Source organism: Amia ocellicauda, chromosome 22 (genome assembly GCF_036373705.1).
Source record: "Amia ocellicauda isolate fAmiCal2 chromosome 22, fAmiCal2.hap1, whole genome shotgun sequence".
Classification (NCBI taxonomy): Eukaryota; Metazoa; Chordata; class Actinopteri; order Amiiformes; family Amiidae; genus Amia; species Amia ocellicauda.
Window position 1 is genome coordinate 8725241 of NC_089871.1, and position 11214 is coordinate 8736454.

General features: G+C 48.8%; 2 protein-coding genes across 3 annotated transcripts; one reads left to right on the top strand and one right to left on the bottom strand.

Annotated features, from left to right (window-relative positions):
* Positions 1-653: 653 nt before the first annotated feature.
* cryba1a (crystallin, beta A1a) lies at positions 654-3822 on the bottom strand. Of its 2 annotated transcripts, none has more exons than XM_066696158.1 (6): positions 3591-3822; positions 2612-2678; positions 2157-2275; positions 1737-1878; positions 1433-1575; positions 654-1056 (listed from the first exon to the last, which is right to left on the bottom strand). In XM_066696158.1, exons 2-6 carry the CDS (start codon positions 2648-2650, stop codon positions 909-911), a joined length of 591 nt encoding a protein of 196 aa, XP_066552255.1. In that variant the 5' UTR covers positions 2651-2678; positions 3591-3822; the 3' UTR covers positions 654-908. The 2 variants fall into 2 exon arrangements, with proteins under 2 accessions (XP_066552255.1, XP_066552256.1); XM_066696159.1 differs by having other exon boundaries at positions 3582-3822.
* A 2718-nt stretch (positions 3823-6540) lies between these two features.
* On the top strand, positions 6541-10199 carry crybb1l3 (crystallin, beta B1, like 3). Its single transcript, XM_066696157.1, has 6 exons — positions 6541-6605; positions 7240-7317; positions 7464-7582; positions 7983-8115; positions 8631-8773; positions 8926-10199. The coding sequence occupies exons 2-6, from the start codon at positions 7252-7254 to the stop codon at positions 9092-9094; spliced, it is 630 nt and encodes a 209-aa protein (XP_066552254.1). The 5' UTR covers positions 6541-6605; positions 7240-7251; the 3' UTR covers positions 9095-10199.
* Positions 10200-11214: the final 1015 nt, after the last annotated feature.

An 11214-nucleotide genomic window follows, 5' to 3' on the forward strand; every position in this document is an offset into this window, starting at 1 on the left:
TTTCAATAGTTTGATGGGTTACAGTTTTAATGCTTCATTTCATCACTGAACCTATTTATTTAGGACTTTCTAAGATTAAATTTGACATTAAATGGGAATGGCAACAGTGTTCTGTATAAGAAGTGTCCGATGTGTGTAACACATTTAACGTGTCTGCTGTTTACACAGTCCACAATCGTGATGCAGCAGCTGGGCTTCAGGATAAACATTGTTCACACACAGGTGACCAGAGAGGTGCAGCAGACTGGAAGTGTAGTGAATATGTTGGGGATTAAATGGGCAATAACTAGAATAGACTGGTTGCATTAAGACATTTCTGTGTGTGTTTTAAAGATTCCTCCTTTTAATCTTTTCTGAGTGTTAGTTTTGAGAGTGACACTCTGTTGACCAGCATGGTGTTCCGTGTGCCAGAGCACAGTGATCATGCATTATGGATGCCCAGTGTTCTGGAACAGGAGTAAACCGAACTTTTAAAGATGTGCACCATTCTTGAATGCACACCATGTGATGTCCTAGATGTGAGCCAGACTGCAAGGGAAAGAAGCAGCTCTGAAGACCTTTAGCAATGCTCTAGCAAACAAGCCCCTGTGACTCTCACTGAGGAGAGAAGCGTTTCAAATAAAGCCGCCGGGACGTACCCGTCCGACACGCTCTTTTCTCTCTCATTCTCTTTATTGATCATTCTCGTACAGATGAAACCACGACAATGATGAGGAGCAAAGTCCGAGCGGGGTCTGAACAATACAGACTTCGGGTTTTAGTTTGGGTGGGACAACGTGCTGTAAACAAGGGTTTCTTTAAAGTGTTTATTTTTCTCTGTCATTGCGCACCAAGCAGGTGGTCAGTCCTCGCCGTCGTTCCTTTTCCTTCTTCAGGGGCCTGGGGTGGGGGGATGAAGGGGCAGGCGCTCACTGCTGGACCCTGCGGATGGACTGCACCTGGAAAGTCTGAGCGTGGGACCCCCACTCCCTCCAGTGTTTGTACTCCCCTCCATGGTGGTCACATTCCATGATGTACTGGTAACCACGGTATCCAGGGTACTGGTAGCACACCCAGCTGAGGAAAGGGCAAAGGTCACCGGTCAGACATGCGCTCTTAGGCGTGCGCACACACACGCACACATTATTTTGTCATCATGACTGCTGTGTGAGAGAGCTGGGGGAGATGTCACTCTTATCACTGGTCACTTCATGGCAAAAAGAAAATGGTTAGACAGTCATTTGCTGTTGGACAGCAGGTGCAAACACTAGCTAACTTTTTTTTTTTTTTTTTGCAATGAAGCAATTTCAGCAGAGGTGTCTTTCTTTGCGTGAGCCGAGCTGCTCCCGCACTCCCCGCCTCACAGGGGTGTTCGCTGTGTCTGTGGCCGTGTGGGAATTGCCCTTCTCTTTCCGGTGGTGGTGGGGCAGTGCTGTGCAAGGCGGGTACTCACGCTCCGCTCTGGATCTGCATGGACCCGATCTCGTTGTTGCACCAGCCCATGGCCTGTAGGGAGGGGTAGTCATCGCACAGCTCCCACTGGCGCCCGATGAAGTTCTCGCGCTCAAACACGGTCATTTTGGACTCCTTGTGGTTCTGATAAGACGGGGGAGAAACGGCACCGTTCACAAAGCAGCAGACTAATCAAGACGTAATTAAACTATCATGGTGAAGACACAGACAGACTGCTTCTATAGTAGCTTGGATACACAGGTGTGTGTTAGGTTGTGCATCTGGGTGTGTGGGGAGTGACTCACCGCAGAGCAGACAGGACGGAAGGACATCATCCTCTCGATGTGGTAGGCGTTGCTGCCGCTCCAGGCTTCCCAGTGGGGGTACTCTCCCCTCTCCAGGATGAACTGCTGCCCACAGAAGCTGGAGTGCTCGTAGCCCACCCAGCTGCACAGACACACAACATGGCACAACACCGTCAGACTCGGCCGGGTCTCACTCCTACTCACAACAGTGACACTAGGCCTCTGTACTGTGGTTCAGAGACGGCATTACATTGTGATTCCTGTACATCCTGTAGGGTTGCCTTGCATACAAGTGTCAGATAATACTATTCACCTGGTCTATCCATCCATTCTCAATAAGCGCTCCTCCAGCACACAGGCACAGTGAAGAATAATGAATAGTAATTGCTGATAATGCTCCCGCCCTCTCTGCTCACTTACGCTCCGCACTCCACCTTCAGGGAGCGGATGTTGTCGAAGCCGCACTCCATGATGTTCTGGCAGGAGGCGGTGAACTCCATGCGCTTCCCCTGGAAACACTCCTGATCGTAGACCGTGATCTGTGGGGGAACAGATACAACACACCCGGATTAAGAGACGCAGATATCCAGCTAACTAACTAAACAACAGCTTTGTGTCAAGAACACCCGATCATATCTGCAGGACAATATCTATCTCCTGTGACCACTAGGTAGCGCCCCATTGTGCATGCCAGGTATGTGTGTTAGCTGCTAAGTTTCTATATCTTTTGATTGTTCTAAACTAAAATCCCAAATTAGGAAATGGAGGCAGCAGAAATATCCATTTCACTCAGCAAGACATCTGCACATCTTCATAGTCTGAAAAAGCTGATTAATAAAAAGACATAGCGGCACAAAAACCAAAACCTCACTCACCTTCCATGGCCCCATCGGCATGGGATTTGTCTGTGCCATTCTGTCCGGTATTTCAGTTTTAGGTGACCTGGAGTCCAACAAAGAGGACAGAGAGGGTTAGTTCCCCCTAAGTGCTGAGGCGTCGGCCACTGTCTGTTATTCATACGTGACCCCCAGGATGAGTCAACGTGAAAGGAGATGAAATACCCATTCCTATAATTGATATTAATATCGATTATTATTGACATCAATAGTATTGATTTCCTAAGCATTACACTTATCAACTGGACATTCAAATTTGAAACCAGCTACAGAGAATAATAAAAAAAGTGCAGCATTTATTTGATATTGCAGTAGATATAAATGTGAGCAACAGCCTCTGCACCGCCTGTCCCTCTTTTGGCTGATCCTGATTACACACTGTCACAATAACCCTCACACACGCAATCCAGATCACACACTGTCACAATATAAACACAGTCCAGATCACACACAGTCCAGATCCCAGCTCACACGGTGTGACCAGCAGCATGTCACCTCCCACAAGAACCCTTGTGCAAGTATGAATCACATTTCGGAGCCAATGTCATTGCTACGTCCCTGTGAATCCTGATCACTCTCCTCTGCTACATTTCAATGTCAACATTAGCTCTTAAAAGTGTACAGACGCTTAGACAACTTTGTGTGTGTTTATATGCCTGGTCCAATATCTGATTAATGGCATACAGAAAAATACTGCCCTGCATTTAACCAAACTCACATTTCAGATGTGTGCTTTGTTCTGATGTTCAGTTATGAGATTACACCCAGCCTGTGTGTGTGTGTGTGTTGGAAGGTTTGAATGCTATCTCAAGGTAGATTGCTGGACTTTAAATATTTATATTTTCTTTGTCAATAAAACCAATATCACTCTCTGCCAAAAGGATTAAAAAGGAGAAGCCAAAACGGAAGCATGAGAGACTAATCGCCGTAACCGAGATGGAGGGCTTACCTGACCTACCCAAAAAATAGCTGTGTGCGGTGAGGGGTTCCACAAATCTGTCCCCTGACTCGGCGTGAGCAGGGGTATTTATACACGTCCCCTGTGAATGGGGCGGCAAGCGGCACGCTGGGCTGGAGTCAGCACATTGCAGGGGAGCTCATTGTCCAGGGCTGAGCCGAGGGCTTTATCTCCCCAATCACAATGACGGCCACCAGCACGCCCGTCCTGGAGCCCCCCTCGTCTGCAGTCACTACACACACACACACACAAAGATGGAAATAAAAGTATACACGCATACAAATACACATGCATGTACATATTTCAGATGCAGGGCAAACACATGGTGCTGTAGCAGCAGCTGTCAATGTCACAGCTCAGCCACCCGTCGTATCTCTGGAGGGAGTAAAAGTGTCTTCTTAAACTACTACTGCTCATGATGGGGATGAGAGAAAGAAAAAGACGAAAATCCCCCGTCATTCTCCCTGTGCAATATTGACGCACCCTCCTCGTCAAAGTTCCCGCAGGTGGGCAACTCTCAGAGCTATGAATCTATTAATCTGCCACATCCCAGAGAGGCAAATTCTAGAACAATTGCCTGCTGCTCTTTAAAGAGATTAATTGGCTTTTAATTGGCATGGACCCTTATTGCAAAGTTGTGTATGTGTCTGCATGCTCGAAGTGGAAGAACAATTCTTCTTATAATTATAATAATAATAATAATAATAAAATACTAAGAAATACATTCAGCAACAAATTATGCAGAAAAAACAAATAATGATAAAAAAAAAATTCTCAGATGCTTATGCAGGGTGACACCAGAAGCATTTAAAAGCTTTATAAAAATGCTGTCATACAATCAAAACATCCCACATAGCAGGTTGATAAGACAAACTTCGCTGGTGTACGATGAAGGGAGATAAACAAACATACTATAAATCATTGGATATAGTATATTTAATAAATAATTAAATAAACCCACGTCTGAGCGGTGAATTGGAGGGGCAGGATGAGAGAGATCTGTGTAGATGCGTTGGGCAGGAACAGGAAACAAGTAAGCAGAAAGGAAGTAACCATGAGTAACCAGAGAAAGCATGATGCTGATTTGCGGTGTTGCTGATTTAAAGCTGAAAAGCCACAGCAGACAACTTCACCGGCACAGCGGCTCAGCGTCCACCTGTCCCGGCGCCGCTTGGGCATTTCTGTCACATGATTGTTGAGATTGCATTTGATAGGAAGTTACCGTCAACAATGATGCCCTGTCCTGCTATACTTCACCTGCACTCTGTGTACATTTAGTCAATATTATTTTGGCGGGGGGGGGGGGGGTACTGAAAGAGGCCTGTTTTTGGAGCCCCTGTTTCCACAGCTGTGAAAGCGTGATTCTCTTTGGCCATGGCAACCCATTGATATTAGTTTATTTCACATCTAAAACACAGTGCAGTCCTTCACCTCCCAGTAACAAGTAACAGAGAGAGGTTTCCACACAATTTCACATTGCCTTGCTACGGGACTCCAGCGGATCTTGGGTTTCTATTTTTCTGGGTCACACATCAGCGGGAATGTCTGCTATACAGCTGGGTAAACGGGGCGAGAGGCTTGTCTAAAACGAGCAGGCCAGGAAATGGAAAAACGGGGGCGATTAGTGGAGAAACCGCAACATGAGACAAAATCCCCCTTAATCAGACAAAATAACATCCAGCGTTTGTCTGCAAGACTCCCTAAATTCTCGCAGAGCCAGATTCTCTGAGAAAACCAACGCCCCGCTGGATTAAACACACAAAAAGAGCCGGCGGATTTCAGCGATTAATTCCTGTTAAGAGCGGATCAGCCCGACTGTACGGGAGGGCCGCGTGTGAAGGGAAAATCTGCTGTTCCTGTACGGCTCAGATTTCAGCACATCTCCCCTGATGGAGTTCAGCAGTGGCCAGTGTGCGAGGGCTGGATTGGTTAGTCTGGCGTCGAGCTTTTTGGCACAGCACTGGCGCCACGCTCGTGTGCAGTGGGTTCTCCAGCCAAAAACCTCCAGTCAAACGCAGGCCGAGGTCACCCTATAAAAACAGGGGTGCCAACTGGCAGGAAATCATCGGCACCACACAAACGCAGGCTAGACTATGATGTGCATCCCGAGGCGTTCAGGAACCAGCCGTGTTTGAAATCCTACCTTCTGCGACAGAAAAGGGGGGAAAAAATGAAACGCACGTATTTATTGTTCTTAAATCGGCATGCATCTCCTACACTGTGGTTTTATAACAGCTGTCACTCGGCTTTTACTCAGTGATAAATCATCCTGCTTGTGTGAGATGAGGTTCTGGGATGGCAGCAGCCCGGACAGAAACTGGGGCATCGGACCAGTACAGCACAGCAGTGGGGCCTGGTTGTGCCCACCTCTGCTCTTCTGTAAGTCGGTCAGATGGCATCAGATCAGCCAATAAAGGCAATGAAATGTAAAATTAAACCGCAGTTTGCACAGATGTGGGTGCAGCAGATAATAGCCTGCACCGTCAAACTCCAGAGTGGGGAATTAACTTTGTGGGTATAAGACGAGGTACTGAACAGCAAACATGGCAGCCACATAAAATAATAATAATAATAATAATATAAATAAATCCTGGCTCATGCACTGGGGGTGCCGGAGCAGCCTCTCAGTGCTCAGCACATTTTTCGCTCAGCACACAATCGGGTGGGCAGCTTTCTGCTGAGCGAGGCGGCTGCCGGGCGGATGCCCTCAACAAAGCGATAAGCCGAGTCAGCAGGCCGAGGAGATGAGCGCACTCTTTCACCCTTTCATAGAAAAAAAGACAATCCCCCCCAACACACACACAAAAACAAACCCGCCCTGCGTCCCCCCCGGCCCCCCGCTGGCATTCCAACACTGCATTGTGGAGGAAGTGCAAAGAGAGAAAAAAAAGTGTGGCTGAGATATATATATATAACCCAACCCTGCGGCTGCATCCAACACCATTCCTCTCCGTCTCACCCCTCCTTCTGCTCTACCTCCCGCTCTTCTTCTGTCTGCCTGCGATCAGCATTGAGGTGAGGCTCCTCTCTGGGACGGCCTGGCTTTGGGGGGCTGGGGGGCTACGGGAGGAGGTCTGAGGGGTCCATTGAAAGAACTGATGTAGAGTTTGATTATTAATATTAAAAGACAAGTAGTTCTAACTGGCAAGACAGTGTTGGTGTGGGGGTCCTGGGGAGGACATGTAGGTATGGGGTTCTGGGGGAGGTAGTGTAGGTATGAAGGTCCATGGAACTACAGAGTTGGGGACTTTCGGTTGGGAAGTATGTGTAACTTTAACAGCAATTATAATGTGTGGTAGAGAAGAGAGTTTTTCAGCGTTTGAAAAATGGCAAAAATCTGTAAAAGGAAGAATCACAGTCTGAAGAGTGCAGGGTACCTCACTGATATCTAGCTGTAGAGACTATATGCCAGCTCCTACAGACTGTATGCCAACTGTGTTCATTCAATTCCTGTGCAGAAAAAACAGGTGAATAATAATATTTAAAAAAATAACAGGTGCAGAGACGTTAGCTGGGAAAGGTGGGCGGCTCGTGGGCTCATGTGGCGGATCTGTCGGGCTTTGTTGCCGCACCAGGCCTGGCAGAGACGCGTGCCTCTCCGGGCGCCGCCGGTCCACACATTGTTCTGTGATCTGTGTTCTCGTTGCAGTCACCGCCAACCATGTCGCACTCTGGAGCTCAGGGCAGCATCGGGAGCCACCCCGCCGGCGGGCTGCGCAACTACAAAGTAGGTCCCCCGATCCGCACCGCACCTAACGATTTCCTTTCTGGACGGCGACACGACGCCGAAGGCTAAAGCACACGGCCTAGCGTGTGCTTTAGCCTTCGGCGTCGTGTCGGCCCACCCATTGACCCGTTTGTCCGTCTGTGCAGATCTCTTTCTGGGAGTTCGAGAACTTCCAGGGCCGGAAGGTGGAGTTCAGCGCCGAGTGCCGCAACCTGTGCGACCGGAGCTTCGACCGGGTCGGGTCCATCCGCGTGGAGTGCGGGCCGTAAGTCACGAGTCGGTCCCCGGCCGACACGCCTCCGGACACAACACGATACGGCAACAATTAAAACACTAAACAAAACTCACTGTACGCAGGTGAATGAAAACAAACCTCATCTGCTTAGATGATAAATTTACCCAAGGATGCCACCTGCTGCAGCTTTTTCACAACTACAGGTGATCAATTATAGTAAACTGCCTGTGATAGTGCCAGCGTTGTAATCCCACTGTAATATACAGTCATGAAAGAAAGTCTACACAGGCTTTGCAAAGAACCGTTGTCACTTTCAGACACACACACACACACACACACACACACACACAGCTTCCAGAATTTCCAGTTCCAGAACTGAATGATTACAAACTGTGCAGTGCATGATGGGAGTTTCTTTGCCCTCGTCTAGCTGGGTTGGCTACGAGCAGCAGAACTTCACCGGGGAGATGTTCATGCTGGAGAAAGGGGAGTACCCCCGCTGGGACACCTGGTCCAACAGCTACAGGAATGACCGCTTCCTGTCCTTCAGGCCCGTGCGCATGGTGAGCGCCTGTCACCCCGTGTCTCCGTCTATGTGCCGGCTGATGTCCCTTAGTCTCTCGTGTCCCCTCTTCTGTCTGCACACACCCTGCTCTTCCTCACCATCTCACCCGCGCACCTCCCGTGTTCACTTCTTGTCTCTGCCTCTCACGTCCTCATCTCAAAGATGTCAACACGCCGCCACGAGTGCTGTGAAATAGGCAGACGGACACACGTGAATATGTTCTGCGTGCGACCTCTAGCAAATTATATGATCTGCTCCCAGCGGCACTCATCATTTAAGTGGTTTGTTTGTCGTTCAATCAGCAATACATGACTTTCTGACTTTTACTCGTGTTGTAGACGTGACTAACACAAACAGGCGGTAAAGAGGCTGCAGCAGAACTGAGAAATTAATATTCGACAACCGAGGAGAGAGATTGAGAGGGAGAGAGCAACTTAAAAAACGCAGCTTACCCTTGGAGGACAGTTGCTGATCTCAGGACGTGACGCACGCCCCTTGTTCTTTCCCCCGCAGGACGCACAGGACCACAAGATCTGCCTGTTCGAGTGCGTGAACTTCGAGGGCCGCAAGATGGAGGTGTGCGACGAGGACATCCCCAGCCTCTGGTCCTATGGCTTCCAGGACCGCGTGGCCAGCATCCAGGTCACAGGAGGAACGTGAGTGCAACCCATCAACCCGCCAGCCGGGGCCGTCACCGGTGCGGTCCATTCCCGAGATTGCCGGGGATGCGGCTGATCTAGGGGACGCCACCACACTCTTGGCGGGGCTCCCAAATACAAATTCTCTCCGTCTCTCTCCTCTCTAACAGCTGGGTGGGCTACCAGTACCCCGGATACCGCGGCTACCAGTACGTGTTCGAGTGCGGGCCGTTCAAACACTGGAACGAGTGGGGCGCCCAGCATCCCCAGATCCAGTCCATCCGCCGCGTGAAGGACATGCAGTGGTACCGCCGGGGCTGCTTCGAGCTCACGGCCTAGGAGGAGCCCGCCGGCCCAGAGCAAACAGCCGGTCGCCAGCCGGGGCCTCCCCATCACTGCGCCTGGCCCGCGGAGGAGCCCACAGATGAGTGCACCGGCCCCTCTGCACAGCCCAGACTCACTCCGCCGCCATCAATAGTGTTGTTGTTGTTGTTGTTTGGACGTCTGTGTACTTCCAACACCGCTGTTGTGCACAAGGGTCAGACGAGGCATGTGTGTGGAGGCACTGATCACGCTTAGCACACAGGTCTTTGGCTCGTCTTTCATAACCCAGAAAAATATGCAGGTGTCCGTATTTTCCGAACTATAATAACAATAACAATAATAATAATGATGGTCGGGGACAAAAAGTGAAGCTCTTTCCTAGTAGATTTAATTTAATTTTTAAAATGGGAGCTTTTGGGTTTTCATTCGATATTATTTTCCTTGATTTCTCATCACCGTTTTTTCTTTCATTTATCCGTGTTTCATTTTCAATCACCCATCCGTTCCATACATATCCTACAACTTCCTCCTCCCTCTCCGCGTGTCGTTCCTCGATGCACAAGGAAGTGCATGTCAGCTCTCGATCCCCTTCCTGGTCTGTGATTTACTGTTAAAGGAGAGAAAAAAGATTACCCCCTCCTCCCCACCCCCCAAACCTGACTTTAAACAATCCAATAATGCTTTTCTCTGTAACCGGGTCCCCTGTGTGAGTTTCCACAAGCCTCGCAGTTGAGCGCGGTGGCCAGCAGGGAGCAGTGTTTACTGAAATCCTGTCCTGGGACACTTTCTCTCATCCGGTCCGTGTAACTGTCCCTTAGGTAGCACTAAACAGGCACCTGGTTATAGTCTCGGCAAACACTCAACACTCTTGGGGTTGGGTGGGCTTGTAGGGTGGTCTACGGCACGGAACAGCCTGCAGACCCTCCCTTTCCACTTAGCGTGTGGGCCCTCCTCCAGACTCTTTGCAACACTGTATCTTTCTCAGGGATGCTGGCATCTGAAAAGCAAAGTTGTTGTGTTTTTTTTTTTTCCTTTGGTTTTTGTTTTCTCTGCCTGGCTAGAAAAATAAAGTTTCACCTCCGAGCTGTGCCAACGCAGTCAGAGGCTCCTGTCAAAACAACCTTGTTTCTCCTTTCATTATTTAATTCGTGTCTTCCCCCCCTAACATGCATGTACCGTGTGTGATGACTCCACCTTCTGGAGAACACGCGTGTGCTTGATCCACCGCACCACCAGAAAGAAAAAGAAAGAACACTTTTGTAGTGCTTAGCCTGAAAAACTGTCTGTCTATATCTCCTTTTCCTGTGTTTGTGCTGTAATCCCCATGCATTTGCCATGCCCGAGCGCCTAACAGACACGCATCTAAGCAGAGAGGTGAATGGAAAAGACGAGCAAGAGTGACAGAATAAAACGCAGTAAAAGTCATTTCCCCAGGATCACTTATTTATTTTCAGATGTGCGTTCCCCAGTCGCCTGCCAGGCCGATGGGGATTTATGGTGACGGCGGCGTTATCCACTCCGAGGCCCCGGCGGCCTGTATCGATGTTCTGCTAGGCTGAGGCCCATCATGTGGATTTATAGCGCAGGGGGATGTCGGCCGCCACGTCCGGCACCGCAATCCTGATGGATAATCTGGACGTGGTGTGAGAGAAGCTTTACACAGGTTGATGGATTCCCACTGGCAGTCTGTCTAAGCCTGCCTTTTTGGTGAGACCAAACAGAATAATATATTTTAAAAAATAACACTAAGCTCATCTTTAAATATATATATATATATATATATATATATATATATATATATATATATATATATAAGTGGAGTTTAACACTATAGGGAGGATTGTTTGCTATTTTATTCATACTTAACCTTCCAAACACACTCTGCAGTGGCAAAATGAATTCTGCTCAACTGCAATCTGGGATGCTTTAAAGTGTTACTGGGAATTGGAGGCTGTGAACCACTGTAGGGAACACACAACACGTATTTCTTCCCCTGGGGGGCTTGATTTTGTTTACAGCCTCTATCCTGGACGCGTTTCAGTGACTAAACCATTGTGGGATCTGGCTCGTTTTCCACACGGCAGTTAACGGTCTCCACCAGCAAACGGCTCCAAGATCCGTCGCGCACAACAGCA

What these genes read in the sequence shown, in the direction of transcription:
- cryba1a (XM_066696158.1), bottom strand. Translation starts at nt 2,650, where the DNA reads ATGGCACAGACAAATCCCATGCCGATGGGGCCATGGAAG. An exon ending in TCCGTCCTGTCTGCTCTGCG is followed by an intron (nt 1,576 to 1,736) that starts GTGAGTCACTCC and finishes CCGTCTTATCAG; the next exon opens with AACCACAAGGAGTCCAAAAT. An exon ending in ATGCAGATCCAGAGCGGAGC is followed by an intron (nt 1,057 to 1,432) that starts GTGAGTACCCGC and finishes CCCTTTCCTCAG; the next exon opens with CTGGGTGTGCTACCAGTACC.
- crybb1l3 (XM_066696157.1), top strand. Translation starts at nt 7,252, where the DNA reads ATGTCGCACTCTGGAGCTCAGGGCAGCATCGGGAGCCACCCCGCCGGC. An exon ending in ATCCGCGTGGAGTGCGGGCC is followed by an intron (nt 7,583 to 7,982) that starts GTAAGTCACGAG and finishes GCCCTCGTCTAG; the next exon opens with CTGGGTTGGCTACGAGCAGC. An exon ending in CCTTCAGGCCCGTGCGCATG is followed by an intron (nt 8,116 to 8,630) that starts GTGAGCGCCTGT and finishes TTTCCCCCGCAG; the next exon opens with GACGCACAGGACCACAAGAT.